This window comes from Pogona vitticeps, chromosome 14, assembly GCF_051106095.1.
Source record: "Pogona vitticeps strain Pit_001003342236 chromosome 14, PviZW2.1, whole genome shotgun sequence".
NCBI lineage: Eukaryota > Metazoa > Chordata > Lepidosauria > Squamata > Agamidae > Pogona > Pogona vitticeps.
The window spans coordinates 9,714,588-9,736,074 of record NC_135796.1 but is presented as its reverse complement, the minus strand read 5'-3'; the positions used below and the strand labels follow the sequence as shown (position 1 = coordinate 9,736,074).

The window sequence follows — 21,487 nt, the reverse complement described above, 5'->3', positions numbered from 1 at the left end:
ATATGGCTAATACATCAACACCATGCTAGAGCCTCCGGGACCCCAGAGCGATTCTCCGGTTCCGTTGACAGCTCTGCCAACAAGGCCACCCTAACCATCTCCAACGTTCAAGCAGAAGACGAGGCAGACGATGACTGTTTACTTCATGAGAGCAGCTCATAGCGCACGATGATGCAACACCGGGGCACGCGGGGAGTCCTGACTGAGGCAATTCCCCCCCAGTGCCAGACAGCAGGATGGGGGGACCGCTTGAACCAGGCTTTCCACCCCCTCTTTCTATGCCCGGCAGACAAGGGAAGTGGGACCCAAGCAATCCCCCCACTCCTGCTGTCTTTGGAAAGCCGGTGGGGTTGGGGGAATCGGGGTTGGGTCCCTCTTCCTTTGCCTTTCTCCTGCCTGCCTGCCTGAGCATAGAAAGATGGGGGAGGCCTGAGTGAAGTGATCCCCCCCCAAAACACACATCGTTTCCAAAGACAGCGGGGAGAATTCTTTTGGTCAGGCTTCCCCCCCCCCCTGGATGCCACAGGGGCAATGTGATCCCCCATGTCTGAGCGAAGTGACCCCCCCCCCGTCCTTGTAAACAGGAAGGTGGGAATCCCTCCCGGCAGCCTTTAGGAAGCCGACCGATGGGAAAATCCCTCTTCTTATGCCCCCCCCCTGAGAGGAACAGCTTATCTGTGGGGGAATGAGTAGATAGAGATAGACGAAGAAACAAATATAAAAGGGTCATATTCGATGCTTCGTATTCGTCAGGGTCTCTGGACCTCAAGAATATCAGGCAACAGATGTCTGATGAAACAGGGATATTCTTTGAATATTGTGATTCATTTTCCTATTCGTCGCCGTGTCTCTTCACTGTCGTTGTTGCCTTCATGTACCTGAGAGTATTAACAGGATCCTGGGCTTTGCAATGTTAGTCTGTGCAAGCTTTTTAGGCAAAATATCAAAGGAAAAGTAATAATATATTTAGGAGAAAATTATAAAAAAATTAAAAATAAAAATAAAACAAGCACGTTAGAGACTAACTGCTATATTTTGATGCGAATTTTCTTGGGCAAGTCCACATCCTGGGAAACCATATGCACTTTCTCTGCCTCTGGAGCTGCCCCTGACATGTTGGACTGAACTCAATTAATAATCAGACAGATGTGTTTGTGAAATATGCACGAGATGCCTGCCCTCTTTTCTTTGTCCTCTAGGGGGAGATGTCCCTCCAATCATTTCCCTCTGTCTAATGATAATAGTACAGTGGTGCCTCACTTGACAATGATAATTCGTTCCAGCAAAATCGCTGTAGAATGAAATCGTCCTCAAGCGAAAGTAAAAAACCCATTGAAATGCATTGAAACCCAGTTCAATGCGTTCCTCTGGGTGAAATACCTCATTGTGCAGTGAAGATCCTCCTTAGGGCGGCCATTTTCTGGTGCCTGTTAAGCAAGGAATCTGTCCCAAACACAGCAGGGAGTCATTTTGCACAGTGGGTGGCCGTTTTGAGAGCCGCCGATCAGCTGTTTTAAAATCGTCGTTTAGCGAAGAATCAGTTCCTGAAGCAGGGAACCAATCGTCGTAAAGTGAATTTCTCCCCATTTAAACATCGTTTTACGATCGCAGTAGCGATTGCAAAAACCTCATCGTAAAGCAGATTTGTCGTGGAGCGGGGTAATCGTCAAGCTGGGCACCACTGTATTAATGTGCCATGAAGCCATTTTTTAAAAACTTATGCTGACCCTTTTCAGGGCTTTCTAGCTAGAGGACTACTCAGGATTGGTTTCCCTTTCGCATCTGCTGAGAGCATCAGGGCATTGTGCCCCTTGCCCAAGGACACACAGGCTGGCCATGCCCTGACCCAGTCGGCCTCTGAAACTGTGTCCCCAGGACAGATGGCTAAACTCTCCTGCCCTAGAAGTTGACCCCTCCTCCCGCAGCCTGGTATGTGCCTGGCGTCGGACTGTGCTATGTGTCTCGACCGCCCGTCTGTTCCCAGCCTCCGACAGACGGCTAACTTCTCCTGCACTAGAAATGGTGGCGGGAGATGGGATGACATCCATTGGTATCATCGGCAGAAACCTGGACAAAGTTTTTTTTAATTCTATAGTACAGGCACCCGAGGGCAGGATTGCGGGGCTATTCCTTCATGGCAAAATGGAGGCTTCCAGTCGTGGTGGAGATCTTTCTTCCTTCACAATCGGAAGCCAGTTTCCTTTGGAGTCCTGATGCGCTTCGCTAGACGCAGGGCAGGCTCTGCTTCTGTTCTGCCTGTGGGCTCCCTCAGAAGGGCAACAGGTTGTCCACTGTGGCAACTGAGCACTGGACAGGATGACCCTTTGGACTGCCCCATCAGGCCCTTCGTGTGTTTTCTTGGCTCAATAACTGGGAATAACTGTGGGGGAAATGACCTTCCTTGTTCTCCATATCCAGTGGCTGAGAGTTCCCTTCATTGCGCTCTCTCTCTGTCTGTCTTGAAAGGGCCAGGCAGAAGAGGAGCGCCAGAAGGCGTAAGGGTCTGTCCAGGACCTTGCCCAATTCCATGAGAACATTTCTCATGGAACATTCCCCCAATTCCCTTGGCATTCCCGGATGTGCTGCCAGGCAGCCAGGAAACCACCCACGGAGCCTCTCCCCTCAGCCCCATTCGAAAAAAGGGTTATTTTTTCCTCTAAAAAAACTGTCAGAGTCCCCTTCAGAGGGAGCTGCTGGTCTACATTTTTTTATTCCATAATCTCTGATAAACAGAAGGAATGCTGATTAGCAAATTAACAAGGTTTAGGCTGGATAGAACAACTCTCAGATGGATAAACAACTGGCTACAGAATCGTACTCAGAGGATGATGATTAAAGGCCCATATCAAACTAGGAGAAGGTAACCATGCCTGGAGAGCAAATGGGCTCATTGCAGGGCCCAGAACATTAAATATTTTTATTAATATTTCTTTATCCCTGACTGCATGACACTAAACAATAGGCTCCAGTTACAGGAAGTCAGATCTCTGGTTAATATCAGGAAAAGCTTCCTAAACGTTACAATTGAATGGGAATGGAACGAATTACCTCATCAGATGGTGAGTGCGGGAACAGGGGAGGCATTCCAGAGAAATGTAGACAACCACTTGGCAGATACCCTTTGCTTAGCTTTCCTGGCCCTTTTGGGCTCCTTCCCGCTTCATGATTCTACGATTCTGGGACACCTCTGGGATCCTCTGCTCTGCCCACTCAACTGCTTGTGCAGAATTAAAAGTTTGCTTTGATTCTATTCAGCAAAATCACGGGGAATTCTTTCCTGGTCCTTCCTAGTCCTTGGTCAATATATATGCCTCAAAGGGACCTCTCACTATACGGCCACTGTACAGCTTCTTTTCAGGATCTGGAAACATTTGTGAATTCACAAATCTAGAGAATAGAAAGTCATGTCCTCCTTGCTGGCAAACAGTGTTTGTTTGTTTGTTTGTTTGTTTGTTTGTTTGTTTGTTTGTTTGTTTGTTTGTTTGTTTGTTTGTTTGTTTGTTTGTTTGTTTAAGAGAGAGTGTGTTTCTTCTTTTCTCCTCTAGAATCAAGCCTGGGTCGGTGAGGAACTACAGCCCTTTACCTCCTATACTTGCTCCCCTTGTGGGTCCCTGTTCTTCTGCCCTTGGCCTTCCGGGGGGGGGGGTGCTTCTGCTCTTCTGACAACTCAAAGCAGTAAAATGTTCATGCAGTCAGAGCATGGACAGAGTTCCTACTCCAGTCCTCTGAAAATGCCGACCACAGAGACTGGTGAAATGTCCAGAAGATTTACATAATGGAGCAACCTTTATTCTGCTTGGTGTGACTTAAAGAAGGAGGGGAACTAGGGGTCACCCCATCCAGGCCTGTCTCTGCTTCAGAGAGAGGAAGACTCCTTTCTAGAGCTCGCCATGGCCTGGGCTCTGGGTTTTTTGGCACTTCTCCATTCATACGCTGGTAACGATGAGAAAAATTAACTTTATGTGCAATTTCATCCCACGGGCCACCCACAAACAGTGCATTATGTGTGAGCTCCTGTAACGGAGATTTCTTTCCCCTCTTTTCTCTTCTAAAGGCGTCAATTCACAGCCAGCGCTGACTCAGCCGATATCGGTCTCTGTATCCCCGGGACAAAGAGTCGAATTGCCCTGCACCAGAAGCAGCGAGGGCTGGCACGACTCTTTTGTCTGGATCCGACATAATCCTGGGCAGGCCCCTCAGTTTGTTCACTGTGACGTTTGCAACAGCAGGGGAGAAGGGCTCCCAGATGGGTTCACGGCTTCCAAATCTGGGGACACGGGCCTTTTAATGATCAATAACGCTGAGGGGGAAGACGAGGCGGTTTATTACTGCACTGCCTGGTCAAGGCCTGCCAGCATGTTTCACAGGGACACCTTCTGAGGGGGAACGGAGACGAGAAGCTTCCCTCGTCCTCTCCACGCTGAGGAAATGAGCAGCATCTCCGAGAAGGGCGTCCTGCCACCTGGCCACCACCGAGGGGTCTCTCAAGATCACTTGCCATGAACTCCGATTCCTATCTCCTCACAAGTCTCTGCTTGGACACCCTGAGAACGCAACGTGGGAGTCGGTCCAGCTCTTGGGAGCATTTCTGGAGGGGGAAGAAAATGCACCCAAACACTTTCCATCCCACGAATGCTTTTGGAAAATGAGCAGGGCTCTACCTGTACATCTGGAAATACCCTTCAGTCTAGCGGGAAGAGTGTAGAGATCCCGGCTGAAGCGGGGGAATTAATAAATCCTTTGCCTCAGGCCGTCACACGGTCGCTGTCCCTGAGCTAGAAGGGGAAAACCTCCTTCTCCACAGCCAGTATGACCCGGAGCCACTGGTTCTTAGGTATCAGAAAAAAACAGGACAGACTTTTCTTTTCTATTGTTTGTGAACAAATTTTTTATTTAAACATATAAATCTGCATACTACAACAAAATACAGTAACAAAAATAAAAATAAAAAAATACCCCCTCCCCCCTTTTGAGGACAGAGATTCCAACCTCATTTAAGTCCTGAATTTCCCAAGTTTCCAGAGAGCTTTGAAAAAAAAACCATATAAATCATCTTCCATTGATCTGTCCCTGGGCCCAAACATATATGAAGTTCCAGCTTTGCATCTTCCTTTTGTTCTTCTCGTCGTGCTTCCAACAGCTTCTTCAGGAACTCCTGCCTCGTAGTCCAGCCAGTTCAGCCAGCCAGTCCAGCCAGTCCAGTCCTGCCAGTACGGCCAGCCAGTCCAGCCAGTCCAGTCCTGCCAGACCAGCCAGCCAGTCCAGTCCACCCAGTCCAGTCCTGCCAGACCAGCCAGCCAGTCCAGCCAGTCCCGCCAGCCAGTCCAGCCAATCCAGCCAGTCCGGCCAGCCAGTCCAGCCAGCCAGTCCAGCCAGTCCAGCCAGCCAGTCCAGCCTGCCGGTCCGACCAGTCCAGCCAGCCAGTCCAGCCAGTCCAGTCCAACCAGCCAGTCCAGCTAGTCCAGCCAGCCAGTCCAGTCTAGCCAGTCCAGCCAGCCAGTCCAGCCAGTCCGGCCAGCCAGTCCAGTCCAGCCAGTCCAGCCATCCAGTCCGGCCAGTCCAGTCTAGCCAGAACACCCAGCCAGTCCAGCAAGTCTAGTCCAGCCAGTCCAGTCAGCGAGTCCAGCCAGTCTAGGCCAGGCAGTCCACCCATCCAGGCCAGTCCAAGCCAGCCCAGTCCAGCCAGTATAGTCCAGCCAGTCCAGTCCAGCCCAGTCCAGCCAGTCTAGTCCAACCAGACCAGCCAGTCCACTCTAGCCAGTCCAGCCAGTCCAGTCCAGCCAGTGTTGTCCAACCAGACCAGCCACCCAGTCCGGCCAGTCCAATCCAGCCAGACCAGCCAGTCCAGCCAGTCTAGTACAGCCAGTCCAGTCCAGCAAGTCCTGCCAGTCCAGCTAGTCCACCCAGCAAGTCCACCCAGCCAGCCAACCAGTCCAGCCAGCCAGCCAGTCTAGACTGGCTGGCTGGACTGGCTGGCTGGACTAGCTCGACTGGCTGGACTTGCTGGCTGGACTAGCTGGACTGGCAGGACTGGACTTGCTAGACTGGCTGGACTGGACTGGCTGGACTGGGTGGCTGGACTGGCTGGTCCAGTTGCCAGGTCTGGGTGGTCTTCTTGGTCTGGGTTGACTCGTTTGCTGGTCTGGATGGCTGGACTGGCTGGTTAAGATGAGGAGCCTGTATTAAAGAGAAAGAAAATAAAAGAAAATAAAGATGTGGAAAATTTTAATTTAGGCACTTTGCCGTCCTTGGTGGGCAGCTCAGACTGAACTGCCAACTCTAGGAAAACCTCTTTCTTGCTCTTACCTGGTTTTTCTTTCTCCTCCCCTTCAATTGTCTGGATCCTCAACGATGTCCTGTGTCTCCTGTGTGAAAACATAATATCAGGATATTAGGAGGCCGCGTGCAAAGAAACACAGACTCAGGTGTCGGCTACCTTCCTAGCATGTTGTGTCTGCGTAGATGATGTTTTAATAATGGGAAGGACTTTTAAAACACACCTTGTCTTGTACAGAAGGGGCCCCTTCTGATGGGTGGGTGGGCAGGGGCTGTGGCCCCTCGGACCCCCAACATGCCCTGAACCCTCTTTCCCTCCCTTTCCTCGGCTGGCAGCACTTGCTGCTTTGCTCTTGATCTGGCTCATTGGATGATCATTACCTGGAGCAGTTGATCTAACGTCTCCATCACAAAATCCTCCTCACTGCCGATGCTGTTCTCTGAGGACAACTATGAAAAAGAAGGATTGGTGAAAGGAGAACCAGGACTGAAGCCAAAGACCTTTTGAGACCCCTATTTTTAGGAGCCTTTGTGTGTAGGAGGAGGAGAGAGGCAGCTGGGCTCCCAGTCACTGCAGGTAAAACCCCTCCTCCTCCTCCTCTTACCTGCACCCCACCTCCTAGGATCCACCAGCTGCGTCCATGCAGCGCTTTCCGGTGAGCGAAGGGCTGCTGCCCAGACCCCATTGCGGGGGGGGGGGGGACAGGGGGACTGGAAGGAAAGCAGGTCAAACTTACCGAACTGAAGGAATCCTCCTCCAGCCTCCTAGGGGCGCGATGGTGAGGGACCTCCAGGAGACTAGGAGAAAAAGCCCACCCAAGAGATGAGAACAGGCCATCCGAAGGCGCCTCCTGGTCGGGGGAGCCCTCTCCCACCCAGCAGGGCAGCAGTGGCCGGCCTCCTCTTGAGGGGCTCCTCCCGATCCTCCTGCCAAAGGTAGACTCCCTCTGAATACAGGAGCTCCTTTCCTTCTTGCAGCCATGAACCGGGTGCGAGACCTGCCCTGCCAGCTGGGACGAGGTTGGACAAGGGCCCGCCCTCTTTCCCGGGAGGGAGCTAGAAAGCTGGGCAGAAGGCGTTGGACATGTGCAAGTCTAGCCCCTCCCCTTGTTCTGAAGCCTGGGGGGGGGATCTCTGAACGAAACCAAGCCACCCCTTCCGGTCCCTTCGGCTGACTCACTTTTCCGCTGAGTCCAACAGGATTTCCAAGCTGTTCCGCCGGCTCAGGGGAGGTTGGACTGCCAAGGAATCCTGTGGATGAAAGAGAGGCATGAAGCGGAGGAAGTTTGGACCCTTCCCCAGAAGCCCACCTCCCTCTGGACGTCAGGGATGTCCCCCCTTTTCCTCTTCCCCGAGGAGGAAGAAGGGGAAGCCATGACTTCAACCTTACCCAGGGGGAGGGAGCCGTCAAATGGGTGTCCTTTGCCTGCAGACGACGGGGAATGTCCTCCTTCCTGACCAGGCTAAGGGAAGAGGGCAGAACAGGTCAGCAACAGGAGGCACAAGTGCCCGCCCTCCCGTCATTAGCCCCGGTTCCTCTTTCGACCTCCTAGGCTCTGCTTCCAATATCAGCACTTACCTCCCATCCTCTCCTTTCCACCCACTGGGAGACCCCCAGGAACCAGCCTTCGGAAAGGGTTCCTCCTCCCCCCCCAGCCTTTGCCTGACCACCCCTGCGTTTGTCCTAGCTATGAGGGTGGTGGGGAGGGAGGTCTGGGGGTCCTGTGGCGGGCACGTCCGTCCACCCAGGGAATCCCTTCCCGTCCCTTTGCAGAAAAGGGACTACCTTTCCACAGTGGCTTCTTCCACTGGAACCACGTTCTGGCTCTTCTGCTCCGCGTCCTGGGGACCCTGTCGATGAAAGAGAGTCATGAACGGGACGATGTTCGGACCCTCCCCCAGAATCCCACCAGCCTCTCAGGTCCCAAAGGGGTTCCCTCGAGAGCTCCGTGCCCAGCGCACGGCTCTCGTCTCTTCTCGATGAGGAGACATCATCTCATCCATACCGAGGCGACGGGGACAGGCTCTAACGTAGTCTCTTCTTCCTCCTCCTCCTCCTCCAGGTGACTGTCTTCGCTGACTGTGCTGTGGAACGAAGAGAACATCGGGTCAGGTCAGAAGGTGAAGCCATCTGAGCCCCACAGGATGAACCTGGGGCTCCAGCCACAGGTAGCCCCTTTGCCTGATCCATCCCCCGCACTTCTCCTGGCTCTCAGGTTGACCGGAGACCCTCGGGGTTGCCTGTCGGGCACGTGGGCCAAACCAGGGCACCCCTTCTGGTCCCTTCGGCTGACTCACCTTTCTGCTGAGGCCAACAGGGATCCCAAACTGCTCTGCCGGCTCAGGGAAGGTTGGACGGCCAAGGAATCCTGTCGATGAAAAAGAGGTGTGAACCGGAGGACATTTGGACTCTTTCCCCAGAAGCCCACCTCCTTCTGGAGTCCGGGAGGTCCCCCCATTTTGCCCCGGGATCCCCCTTTCCCAGGGCAAAGCCACCCGCTGCACTCCTTACGGAAGAGTCCTTCGAATTGCGGAGACTGGGCTCCGGCTGAGACTGGCCAGCCTTCTGCTGCTCCTTGACCCTGAGAGGAGAAAAAGACATGACAGCTCAGCCCCCCCCAAAGACTGCAGTGCCCCCCCCCCGATCACCTGAGGTGGAAATTGACTGCTCCCTGGACCTGTGGTGGTCCCTCCCCTCCTTCCTGCCCTCCAAGCCCTCTGAGCCTCCCCCTCCTCCTTCAACTGATGGCCTTCTCTGACTTCCCTGAAGGAAGAAGATGCTCCAGGTCAGACGCAGAAGCTGAGACCCACGGGATGAACCTGGGGCTCCAGCCACAGGTAGCCCCTTTGCCTGATCCTCCCCCCTCCTCGCCCTTGTCCTGGCTCTCAGGTTGATGGCAGAACCTCGGGGTTGCCTGTTGGGCACGTGGGCCAAACCAGGTCACCCCTTCCCATCCCATCGCACGGAGGAGAGTACCTTTCTGCACTGGTTTTCATCACCAGGGCCCAGTTGCTCAGCAAGCCCCGAGGCTCAAGAAGGTTGGCGTCATGGGAATCCTGGAAATAAAAGGGAATCATGAAGCAGAGGACGTTCCGACCCTCCGGCAGAAGCCCGCTTCCCTCTGGAGTCTGGGAGGTCCCCCCTTGTCCCCTTCCCCCAGGAGCCCTCTTTCCTAGGGGAAAACCGCCCGCCACCCTTTCCTGCTTATCTTCCATGAACAGCATTCCAGTGAGGAAAGGGCTGCTGCCCAAACCCCATCGGGGACAGGGGGGCTGGAAGGAAAGCAGGTCTAACTTACCCAACTGAAGGAATCCTCCTCCAGCCTCCTTGGGTGTGGGACCTGCAGGAGACTAGGAGAAAAAGCCCACCCAAGAGGTGAGAACAGGACATCGGAAGGGGCCTCCTGCTTGGGGGAGCCCTTTTCAGCCCAGCAGGACAGCAGTGGCCGGCCTCCTCCCGAGGGGCTCCTCCCGATCCTCCTGCCAAAGGTAGACTCCCTCTGAATACAGAGGCTCCCTTTCCTTCTTGCGAGACCTGCACTGCCAGCTGGGAGGAGGTTGGCCAAGGGCCAGCCCTCTTTCCCGGGAGGGAGCTGGAAAGCTGGACGGAAGGTGTTGGACGTGTGCAAGACCAGTCGAGCCTCTCCTCTTGCTCTGGAGTCTGGGGGTGTCTCTGAACCAAACCGAGCCACCCATTCCGGTCCCTTCATCTGACTCACTTTTCTGCTGATATTAACGAGGAACCCAAGCTGCTCCGTGGGGTCAGGGGAGGTTGGACTGCCAAGGAATCCTGTCGATGAAAGAGAGGCATGAAATGGAGGACATTCCGACCCTGCGCCAGAAGGCCACCTCCCTCTGGAGTCAGGGAGGTCACCCCCCTTTCCCTCTTCCCCCGGGAGCCCCCTTTCCCAGGGCAAAACCATTCACTGCCCTCCTTACCGAGGAAATCTTCAATTCCCCAAGTCTGGGCCCTGGCTGAGAGTGGCCTGCCTTCCGCTGCTCCTTGACCCTGAAAGAAGAAAAAGACATGACGGGTCAGCCCCCCAAGAGACTTCAGCCCAACCCCACAATCGGCTGAGGTGGAAATCGAGTTCTCCCAGAACCTCTGGTGGTTCCTCCCCTCCATCCTGCCCTCCAAGCCCTCTGAGCCTCCCCCACCCAGAGAGGGAAGTCGGAGCGATTTGGCTTTTTCTCCTCTTTCCTCCCTTCAGAGCTTCTCCTCCCCTTCTTTTCTCAGCAGGTGAGAAACCAGGTGGGTTTCCACTGGAGGCTCCTGGAGGGCAGGGACCTGGGTTCCGTCCGGTTCTGGAAAATGCTGGGGAGGGCAGCACTTCAGCTCTTTGGGGTCCTACCTCGCAGGTGGGGCGGGGGGCTGCTCCTCTTCAGGGGTCCCTCGGCAGCAGGAGCAGAGGCACCTCCTCAGACGCTGGCAGAGAGAAAGAAAAGCCAGAAATTAGGGTTGAAGGCAACAACAACAACAACGACAACAACAACAGCCAGGATCTCAAGGGGTCCGCTTGGTGGAGAGCATTAAAAAGGATCCCTCTGGATTGAGAGGTGACCCTTTTGTATCAATGAGGAGATTTTAGGTTCCCTTAACTTTATCTCTCAGTCTCTCCCTCTCCATTTTTAAAATTTGAAGGGGGGGTTATTCTGACATTTATTTCCTAGGTTTATTTTTCAAATAAAAATACATTTTAACATTTTAATAAATGAATTAATTTGGTGTAGCAAGAGCCACGCCATGAAGCCCCCCTCCAAGCAGGAAGGCCAAACTCTCCCCCCCCTCGGCAACCGGCCACTTGGAGAAGCCTTGGGGGGGGGTCCGGCAGCCAGGAGGTTTCTTCGAGGGGGCGGAGAGGAAGGGGGGCTTTGCCAACTCGGGGAACCCCCTTTCCCAGGTCAGAGAAAAGTGGCTGCAAAGCAGGAGGGGCCAAAGGCATTCCTGGGACATGCGTGGGGGGACGGTTGCTGTTTTTTATTGGGGGGGCAGTTATTGAGAAAGCTGCCTTTCCATTTCTTGAGGACTCCAGGACCAACGAGCAGGTTGGGGACTAGACCGCCCCCCCGATCTCCCCGAAAAGAGCAAAGCGACACCCAAGGGGGCTGCTGCCATTTCCCCTCTCCTTCAGGGCAGTCTCTCTGCTGGCCAGGGCTGGGAGCATAAAAGGGGGGCCCCTGGCCGAGCCCTCCCGCCTGCCCCACAACCCCTCCTGTGGTCTCTTACCTGGAACACACGAGCGATTCTCCTTCCTGCCATCGCTAGGGCTGGATGCTCGTTTGGTGGGGACCACCCTCGTGCTCAAAACCGAGCCACCGAAAGAGGATCCCCGGGAGAGACCTCCCTTGGTGACCCTGCCTTGAGCACAAATGACCAGTTGCCCAGGCTGGCTCGGAACCCTGTCGCCAAGGCAACCCCGTCAACAGCCCCGGCTGTGGAACCCGGCAAAAAACCTCCATTTTTGAATAAAAACACATCTCTGCTCCCAAAGGGCTTCAGGGGTGGGGATGTTGGTGGGGCTGCCAACCGCTTTCCTAGCCCGGCTCCTGCGCCAGGAAATCTCAAATTTACAAAAAGTCAAAAAGATTAAATATTTGGGACTATACCATGTTTCCCCCAAAATTAGACAGGGTCTTATATTAATTTTTGCTCCAAAAAGGCATTAGGGCTTATTTTCTGAGGATGTTTACTTTACAGTCATGTCATCTTCTTCTGGTTGCTGCACAATGCTGCACAATGGTGGATGGCGGGGTTTCACTTAAATAGGGCTTATACATTACGAGCATCCTGCAAAATCATACTAGGGCTTATTTTCAGGTTAGGGCTTATTTTTGGGGAAGCAGAGTATTTAACCACAAGATATACAATCATCAAAGAAGTCAACTATGTCACATTGCTTAAACAAATAAAATTGGACTTGGAAAATTGGAAGAACTTAAGATAAAGGTAAAAGTTCCCCTTGACATTTGTTCCAGTTGTGTCCGACTGTAGGGTGCGATGCTCATCCCCGTCTCCAATCCATAGAGCCAACGTTTGTCCAAGGAGAGTCTCCGTGGTCATGTGGCCAGTGCGACTAGACACAGAACGCCATGACCTTCCCGCTGTGGAGTTACCTATTTATCTACTCCCATTTACATGCTTTCGAACGGTTAGATTGGCAGGAGCTACAACAACAACAGCCAGGATCTCAAGGGGTCCGCTTGGTGGCGAGCACTAAAGGTTACTACTAAGGATCCCTCTGGATTGAGAGGTGACCCTTTGTATCAATGGGGAGACTTTAGGTTCCCTTAACTTTACCTCTCAATCTCTCCCTCTCCATTGTTTTTACTGTAAGCCGCCTAGAGTGGTCTAATATGATCAGATAGGCGGGATAGAAATAAAATAAATAAATAAATAATAAATAAATTGTTAAAAATTTTTAGGGGTGGGGTGTTCTGACGTTTATTTCTTAGTTTATTTTTCAATTAAAAATGAATTTTTAAACATTTTAACAAATGAATGCATTTGGGGAAGCAAGAGCCACACCACGAAGCCCCCCTCCAAGCAGGAAGGCCACCCCCCCTCGGCAGCCGGTCACTCAGAGAAGCCTTGGGGGGGGCGGTCCTGCAGCCAGGAGGTCCCTTTTGAGAGGAAAGAGAGGAAGGGGGGCTTTGCTAACTCGAGGAACCCCTTTCCCAGATGAGAGAAAAGTGGCTGCAAAGCAGGAGGGGCCAAAAGGCATCATGTTAAGAAATAAAAATAAATTCAATAGAGGCTATTTTTCAAAATACTGGGGGTGGGCGGGCAGGTGGGGGCAGGGAAAGCCAGGGGGAAGGGGGTCCTTCAACCTCTCCCCCTCCCATCCAAAATTATAATATAAAATATACAAAAGACTGACATTTTAAAGATTTTTATCTTTGCCTGCCTGATGGAGGACATTAGGCTAAAAAGGAGGACATGTCCTCCTTTTGCCTGACATCTGGCAACCCTAGCCCAAGGCATCCCCGGGACATTCGTGGGGGGACGGTTGCTGTTCTTTGGCTCTGATGGGGGGGCGGTTCTTGAGAAAGCCGCCTTTCCATTTCTCGGGGACTCCACGACCAACGAGCAGGTTGGAGACCAGATTTCCCCCCCCTCCGAGCTCCCCGAAAGGAGCAAAGCGACACTCAAGGGGGCTGGTGCTGTTTCCCCTCTCCTTCAGGGCTGTCTCTCTGCTGGCCGGGGGACAGGAGCAAAAAAAGGGGGCCCGTCGCCCAGCCCTCCCGCCTGCCCCACAACCCCTCCTGTGGTCTCTTACCTGGAACACACGAGTGATTCTCCTTCCTGCCATCGCTGGGGCTGGATGCTCCTTTGGCGGGGGCAGTCCTTGTGCCGAAAAGCGAGCCACCGAGAGAGGATCCCCGGGAGAGACCTCCCTTGGTGACCCTGCCTTGAGCACCAATGACCGTTGGCCCCGGGCCGGCTCGGAACCCTGTCGCCCGGGCAACCCTGTCAACAACCCCGGCTGTGGAACCCGGCAAAGAACCTCCATGTTTTTGAATGAAAACACATCTCTGCTCCCAAAGGGCTTCAGGGGTGGGGATGCTGGTGGGGCTGCCAACCGCTTTCCTGGCCCGGCTCCTGTGCTTAAGAAGCCCCGTTGCCTCTGGAGCCGTCTCCCTTCTCCCAGAGCCCAAACCCCACTTCATCCTCCTCCTCCTCCTGGCTTCTCTCCTCCGTCTCTTGGGCCACTGGGCGCTTCTAGTGCCCCTTCCTGGCTAGCCCAGGGGGGCAAGTTCATCCCCAGCCTCTCCCAGAAGGGAGGCTCCAGAGGCAGGAGGGGCTGGTCCCGGATATCGGGCTGGGCCGAGAGGGGGGGCGGCCATCCTTCCCATCGCACATTCAAAGATTGCCTTTTAATACTGTCTACGCCACCTTGGGACCTTTTCTCCCGAGCAAGGCGAGGTGAAATATTTTTTAAAAAAGAAATGATACACTCTTCTGAATCTATTTCTTTGCTTTTTTCCCTCTCTCCCACAAACTCCATCGGCCCTTCAGAATTCTCACCAATCTTTACATTTAGCCTCACAGCATGGTTTGTGTGAAAGGCCAGGCCAAGGGAGAACGGCAAGGCCAGTGTCACCCACAGAGTCTGGTGGGTCACTGGGGACTAGAAGCTTGAACTTTCAAGCCCTAGAGCACGGGCCTAACTAGTCCACTTCACTGCCTCAAGATGAAACATGCTTTTTCATGGATAGTGGCTCTTTTGGGGGTGGCACAGGGGCACTTCCTCAGCCCAGCTGATGTCCACCTCTTCAACATTTGATTATATTAAAATTTTCAAGAACTGCAAAATATCTCTTAAAGCTCTGGGTTCCAGTCCACACAAAGCCAAGACAACGTGGTAGGCTTTCAGTCACCACAGGTCTCCGGCTGCAATTGTTGAAAGGCAAGTGCCCCTCTCCCTGGGAATTTCCGGACTGGGAGGAAAAGCAGCTTCCCTCATTTCGGACTTTTGCCGAGAAACAGCAGGTCTTCAGCTCAGAACAGGATCAGCGCAAACTCACTGGCGGATGTAGTTCTCGTGGTTTGTGTTGCAAAACCAGATTCAGAAGATCCAGGGGGAAGTCAGGGAGTCCCTTTGGGTGGAGATCCCGAGAGCAAAGGTGTTTGCAAAGGGATCCTGAAGTGAGCAGAGTTCAAGAACGAAGCCACTGGTCATTCTAACGAAACAAAACAAAAAGCAAAGTGAAAGAAAGTGGTCTCCTCTCCTCCACCCTTGGGATTCCTGGGCTCCTTGGCCTTTCCCCCCTCAATGTCAACCTCTGGTGTAGCCAGGATGCTGGCCCCCAGCTTGGCCTGAGCATAAGGGAGCCAGAATGATTATCCACACCAACCCGGTTTTCATCTCCAAAACCCTTCTCTCTTTTCCCCTACCAGCAAAAGCTTCCTGCAGAAACCTCTGCCCTTTGCTGAGCGTAACTCCTCAGATTTCATCCCTGCCCTTAAACGATGTGTGTGGGTGACATTAGATATTCGAGGGAAGGGTGGGCTTATTTTCAGAAGTCATTGATTTCAAAGATGGGCACATCCTGCCTGCTGAGGAACAGGATGTCTGGCACAGCACATTCGATAGAAATGCAAAAGGGGTTGAGGAGGGCCTTGGCATCAGAGCCCACCTTATGCTTCCTTATAAGCCAGATCTTAAATTGAGGACACTGTTTTGTGATCTGCATCTCTTATGTTATTTGCATCTTTTTGATCCTTCTTTCTCTTTGTGTTTGTGTGTGTGTGTGTGTGTGTGTGTGTGTGTGTGTGCGTGCGTGTGTGTGTGTGCGTGTGCATGTGTGCCGCTTTGCTTCAGGAAGGAAAAGATACTAGTTTTTCACAGAGACATTTTGCAAAAATGTTTATTGGGGGGGAAGCATTTCTGCTCTTACTCTCAAACTGGACATGAAAAATCAGGTATAGGTGAATGAAGAACAAGTCCCTCGGAAATATTTCTTTATATTCCCGACACATATACACAAGAGAACAGTCCAGGGATGCTTCTGAGATTTTTTTTTTAATTAAATATGATTACAGATGGGGGAAAAGACCAGAAACAGTGCTTGTCTCTCTCCCGTTCTTGCAGTTCGGAGTCTTTCCAGCTGTGACTCTGCCATTTTCCCTGCAGAAGAGCAGAAAAAGAGGTTGAGGAGCATTTCCCTTCATTCATGAAGGGGAGAAAGGCTTGCAAAAAACAACTGCCCCAGAAAACCGGCCCTTTTCTCTGCCGTGATGCGCAGGATACAGAGAGGTCCAGGGAGGACAGCGAGACCATGTCACCGTCTCTGAACAAGTGCTGGTTTTGCAAGCAGAGTCTCCAGGGTGGAATTCCCGGTGCCTCCAAATAAAGCTTTTGGGGTTCTCAGAGACCCGAGCGATGAGAAACCCACCTCAAGGTTGTTCGGGGGGGGGGCTGCCTGGATCAAGAGCCCAGGGTTTTCATGGGTGAGAATGTGACCACCGTCCATTGCACGCTTCAGCATGAAGGAATCCCACCAAAAAGAGGACGACTGATGGCTGATTGGGCAGGTGTAGCAGGTAGCATCGATCATCACACAAACACACACACACTTCCAAAACATTCTCAATGCTACCTTTCAAAACTGCAAATCTGGACCCAAAATTACCTGCCCCCCCTTTCCCCAAACTTGCAGGCCCTCCTTTCCGCTCTCAGGAGCCTTGACAGCCACCGAGGGTCTGCCTTCCAAGGAGTTGCCGGTTCTCCTCCGAGTTGAGTCCGATGTTTCCAAAAAGGGGCTTTAGAAGCTGAAGGGATTTGTCTGCTCCCCTCCCCCAATACCCACCCCCAAAATCTCAGGCTGAGGGGTTTTACCTATGGTGCCTTTGGTGGTGTCCTACAGAGATCTGTGGGCAGAAAGAGAAGGGTCATGATCCAGAGACAAGACAGAGTGGGGCCAAGGCCGGGCGCCCGCCTCCTCTCACTCCCCTCCCCTCTCCTTGCTTCTGGGCTAACTCTGGGGCCATCTTCTTCCTCCTCCTCCTCTGAGTAGACCATACAAATTGACAGTGCCTGAAGGCAACAATGGAATAGTTGGGGAAGGAGGAGGGCAGGGGATGGAGAGATGGGTTGGGGGGCTCAGGATGTCCTGAAGCCCCTCCCTGCGCTAACAGGGTTGTCTCTGAACCAAAATAAGCCACCCTGTCTGGTCCCTTCGGCTGACTCACTTTTCTGCTGATATAAACATGGTACCCAAGCTGCTCCACGGGGTCAGGGGAGGTTGGACTGCCAAGGAATCATGTTCATGAAAGAGAAGTCCGGGAGGTCCCCCGTTTCCCTCTTCCCCCGGGAGCCCCCTTTCCCAGGGGAAAGTCACCTATAGCCCACCTTACCGAAGAGACCTCCGAATCCCGGAGATTGGGGTCTGGCTGATGCTGGCCTGCCTTTGGCTGCTCCTTGACCCTGAAAGAAGGAAATGACACAAGAGGTCAGCCACCCAAGAGACCGCAGGGCCTCCCCCCAGATCGGCTGAGGTGGAAATCGAGGTCTCCCTGGACCTGTGGTGGTCCCTCCCCTCCTTCCTGCCCTCCAAACCCTCTGAGGCTCCCCCACCCGGAGAGGGAAGTCAGAGCGATCCGGATTTTTCTCCCCTTTCCTCGGTTGCTCCCTTCAGGGCCCCTTCCTCTGTTCTTTTCTTAGCTGATGAGAAACCAGGTGGGTTTGGACTGGAGGCTCCTGGAGGGCAGGGACCTGGGTTTGGTCCAGTTCTGGGAAACACTTGAGAGGGCAGTCCATCGGCTTTTTGGGGTCCTACCTCGCAGGTGGGGTGGGCGGCTGCTCCTCTTCAGGGGTCCCTTGCCAGCAGGTGCAGAGGCACCTCCTCAGACGCTGGGAGTCGGTCCAGCTCTTGGGAGCATTTCTGGAGGGGAAAGAAAATGCACCCAAACACTTTCCATCCCATGAATGCTTTTGGAAAATGAGCAGGGCTGTACCTGTACATCTGAAAATGCCCTTCAGTCTAGCGGGAAGAATGTACAGATATCGGCTGAAGCGGGGGATGAATACACCCTTTGCCTCAGGCCCTCACACGGTCGCTGTCCCTGAGCTAGAAGGGAAAAAACTCCTTCTCCACAGCCAGTATCACCCGGAGCCACAGACTTTTCTATTTTTTGTGAATCAATTTTTTATTTGAACATATAAATCTACAAACTACAACAAAATACAGTAACAAAAAAATAAAAAAAAACCCTCCCCCCTTTTGAGGACAAAGATTCCAACCTCATTTAAGTCCCAAATTTCCCAAGATTCCAGAGAGCAATGAAAAAATACATAAATCACGTTGCTTTGATCTGTCCCTGGGCCCAAACATATATGAAGTTCCAGCTTTGTGTTTCCATCGTCCCTTGGTTGTTCTCGTAGTGCTTATGAGTGTCTCTAGTTCTGCGATATCCAATAGCTTCTTCAGGGACTCCTCCCTCGTAGTCCAGCCAGTCCATCCAGTCAGTCGAGCCAGTCCAGTCCTGCCAGACCAGCCAGTCAGTCCAGCCAGCCAGTCCGACTAGTCCAACCAGCCAGTCCAGCCAGCCAGTCCACCCATTCTGGCCAGCCAGCCAGTCCAGGCAGTCCAGCCAGCCAGTCCAGCCAGTCCAGTCAGCCAGTCCAGTCTTGCCAGACCAGCAAGCCAGTCCAGTCAGTCCAGACTTGCCAGACCAGCCAGCCAGTCCGGCTAGTGCTGGGTTGGCTGGGTGACTGGCTAGCTGCGCTCTGCTGGGCTGGGCTGTCTGTCTGGCGGACTGGCTGGCTAGAGTGCTGGGATGGCTGGCTGGGGGCGCTGGGCTGCCTGGGCTTGCTGTCTGTCTGGCGGATTGGCTGCTTGGCTTGCTGGGCTGTCTGGCTGTCTGGAGGTCTGGGCTGGATGGGCTGAACTGTCTGGATGTCTGGGTTGTCTGGAGGGCTGGTCTGTTCTGCACTGGCTGGCTGGACTGGCTGTCTGGCTGAGCTGTGCTGGCTGGGCTTACTGGTTGGGTGGAGGCCTGTGCTTTCTGGCTGGCTGGCCTGGCTGGCTGAGTGGGCTGTGCTGGCCAGTGTGATGAGTTGTCTGACTGGCTGGAGGGCTGGGCCAGCAGGGCTCGGCTGGATGTTTGGTTCGCTGGGTAGCTGGCTGGCTGGTTGGTTGAAGTCGTTGACTGGCTGGGCTGGCTGGCTGGCTTGCACCAGAGGCAGAGATGTTCCGGTTCCTGAAGGTTTCTTGGGATGGAGATCTCTCAGGATGCCTGGAACCTGGAAGGATTGATGGAGGCTTTCAGTTTCTGTTCTTTATGGTTCATTATCACCCTCAACATCAACATCAAAAAAATTAAGATCATGGACACTGGTCCCATCACCTCGTGGCAAATAGAGGAAGATAAGGAGGCAGTGACGGATTTTACTTTCTTGGACTGCATGATCACTGCAGATGGGGACAGCAGCCACGAAATTAAAAGACACCTGCTTCTTGGGAGGAAAGCGATGACAAACCTAGACAGCATCTTAAGAAGCAGAGACATCACCTTGCCAACAAAAGTCCACATAGTCAAAGCTATGGTTTTCCCTGTAGTGATGCATGGAAGTGAGAGCTGGACCATAAAGAAGGCTGACCACCAAAGAATTGATGCTTTTGAATTATGGTGCTGGAGGAGGCTCTTGAGAGTCCCCTGGACTGCAAGGAGAACAAACTTATCCATTCTGAAGGAAATCAACCCAGAGTGCCCATTGGAAGGACAGATCCTGAAGCTGAGGCTCCAATACTTTGGCCATCTCATGAGAAGACTGCCTGGAAAACAACCTGATGCTGGGAAATGGGAAGGCAAGAGGAGAAGGGGATGACAGAGGATGAGATGGTTAGACAGGGTCATCGAAGCTACCAACGTAAATATGACCCAACTCTGGGAGGCAGTGGAAGACAGGAGGGCCTGGCATGCTCTGGTTCCTGGGGTCATGAAGAGTCAGACATGACTAAACAACTAAACAACAACAATCACCCTCTAGTAGATTGCCATTGACTGGAGGGTGTTCACAAATCATACAACAGCCTGATCCTTGATTTCTATGCTATCAGTATTTCTACAATCTGTTTCCATGGGAAAGAAGGACTTTAAGGCTCCAGAAAATGACCTGCATGGATTTGGCCCTCAGGCCGTACACATGGCATGTCTCTGAGACTTAGAGAACCACTTGGTGACTCCCCAGAAGATTCTCTCTCAGGCTTTCTGCTTGGCACTTTGCCGTCCTTCATGGGCAGCTTTGATTGAACTGCCAGCTCTGGCAAAACCTCTTTCTTGCTCTTACCTGTTTTTTCTTTCTCCTCCCCTTTGATTCTCTGGATTCTCGGTGATGTGCTGCGCATCCTGTGTGAAAACATAATTTCGGGATATTAGGAGGCCACGTGCACACAAACATGCAGTTGTCGGCTACCTTCCTAGCGTGTTGTCTCTGTGTAGACAATGTTTTAATAATGGGAAGTAATTTTAAAACACACCTTGTCTTGTAAAGAAGGGGCCCCTTCTGATAGGTGGATGGGCAGGGGCTGTGGCCCCCCGATACGGCTGGCATGGCTCCTGAACCCTCTTTCCCTCCCTTTCCTCGGCTGGCAGCACTTGATTCTTTGCTGTTGATCTGCTTCATTGGATGCTCAGTACCTGGAGCAGTTGATCGAGAGTCTCCATCACGAAATCCTCCTCGCTGTACATCTCCTTTTCCGAGGATACCTACAAAAAAGAAGGATTTGCTGAAAGGACAACCAGGATCCGAGCCGAAGACCATTTGAAAACCCTATTTTTACGAGCATTTGTGTGTAGCAGGAGGAGAATGGAAGCTGGGCTCGGAGTTTCTGGAGAGGAAAACCCCTTCTCCTCTTAGCTGCACCCCACCCCCCAGGATCCACTGGCCCTGTCCATGCACGGCTTTGCAGTGAGGAAAGGGCTGCTGCCCAAACCCCATTGGGGACAGGGGGGCTGACAGGAAAGCAGGTCTAACTTACCCAACAGCAGGTCTGGCTGGCTGGTCTGGCTGGTCTGGCTGGCTGGTCTTGTTGGTCTGGCTGGCTGGACTGGCTAGCTGGCTGGTCTTGTTGGTCTGGCTGGCTGGCTGGACTGGATGGCAGGTCTGGCTGGCTGGACTGGCTGGCTGGCTGGTCTTGTTGGTCTGTCTGTCTGTCTGGACTGGCAGGCAGGTCTGGCTGGCTGGCTGGCTGGTCTTGTTGGTCTGTCTGTCTGTCTGGACTGGCAGGCAGGTCTGGCTGGCTGGACTGGCTGGCTGGTCTTGTTGGTCTGGCTGGCTGGCTGGACTGGCTGGCAGGTCTGGCTGGCTGGACTGGCTGGTTGGTCTTGTTGGTCTGGCTAGCTGGACTGGTTGGCTGGTCTTGTTGGTCTGGTTGGCTGGAGTGGCTGGCTGGACTGGCTGGCAGGTCTGGTTGGCTTTTCCTGTTGGTCTGTCTGGCTGAACTGGCTGGCTGGACTGGCTGGCAGATCTGGCTGGCAGGTCTGGCTGCCTGGTCTGGCTGGCTTTTCTTGTTGGTCTGGCTGGCTGGACTGACTGGCTGGACTGGCTGGCAGGTCTGGCTGGCTGGACTGGCTGGCTGGGCTGGCTGGTTGGTCATGTTGGTCAGGCTGGCTAGACTGGCTGGCTTTTCTTGTTGGTCTGGCTGGCTGGACTGGCTGGCTGGTCTTCTTGTTCTGGCTGGCTGGACTGGCTGGCTGGTCCAGCTG

At 53.2% G+C, this 21,487-nt stretch overlaps 2 protein-coding genes and 1 long non-coding RNA gene across 3 annotated transcripts; all 3 read right to left on the bottom strand.

Annotated features, from left to right (window-relative positions):
* Positions 1-6,048: 6,048 nt before the first annotated feature.
* LOC140702647 (uncharacterized) lies at positions 6,049-6,707 on the bottom strand. The gene is made up of 3 exons (XR_012081877.2): positions 6,658-6,707; positions 6,307-6,365; positions 6,049-6,177 (listed from the first exon to the last, which is right to left on the bottom strand). It is a non-coding gene; the product is annotated as an uncharacterized LOC140702647 (long non-coding RNA).
* A 188-nt stretch (positions 6,708-6,895) lies between these two features.
* On the bottom strand, positions 6,896-13,990 carry LOC140702675 (uncharacterized). Its single transcript, XM_078381916.1, has 14 exons — positions 13,554-13,990; positions 10,629-10,702; positions 10,216-10,285; positions 9,996-10,066; positions 9,576-9,627; positions 9,254-9,333; positions 8,789-8,858; positions 8,575-8,645; positions 8,283-8,361; positions 8,063-8,127; positions 7,667-7,739; positions 7,457-7,527; positions 7,014-7,074; positions 6,896-6,925 (listed from the first exon to the last, which is right to left on the bottom strand). Exons 1-14 carry the CDS (start codon positions 13,785-13,787, stop codon positions 6,896-6,898), a joined length of 1,101 nt encoding a protein of 366 aa, XP_078238042.1. The 5' UTR covers positions 13,788-13,990.
* A 1,582-nt stretch (positions 13,991-15,572) lies between these two features.
* LOC144584775 (uncharacterized) lies at positions 15,573-21,385 on the bottom strand. Its single transcript, XM_078381657.1, has 7 exons — positions 20,761-21,385; positions 20,420-20,488; positions 20,070-20,128; positions 17,557-17,661; positions 17,135-17,204; positions 16,617-16,648; positions 15,573-15,905 (listed from the first exon to the last, which is right to left on the bottom strand). Exons 1-7 carry the CDS (start codon positions 21,376-21,378, stop codon positions 15,815-15,817), a joined length of 1,044 nt encoding a protein of 347 aa, XP_078237783.1. The 5' UTR covers positions 21,379-21,385; the 3' UTR covers positions 15,573-15,814.
* Positions 21,386-21,487: the final 102 nt, after the last annotated feature.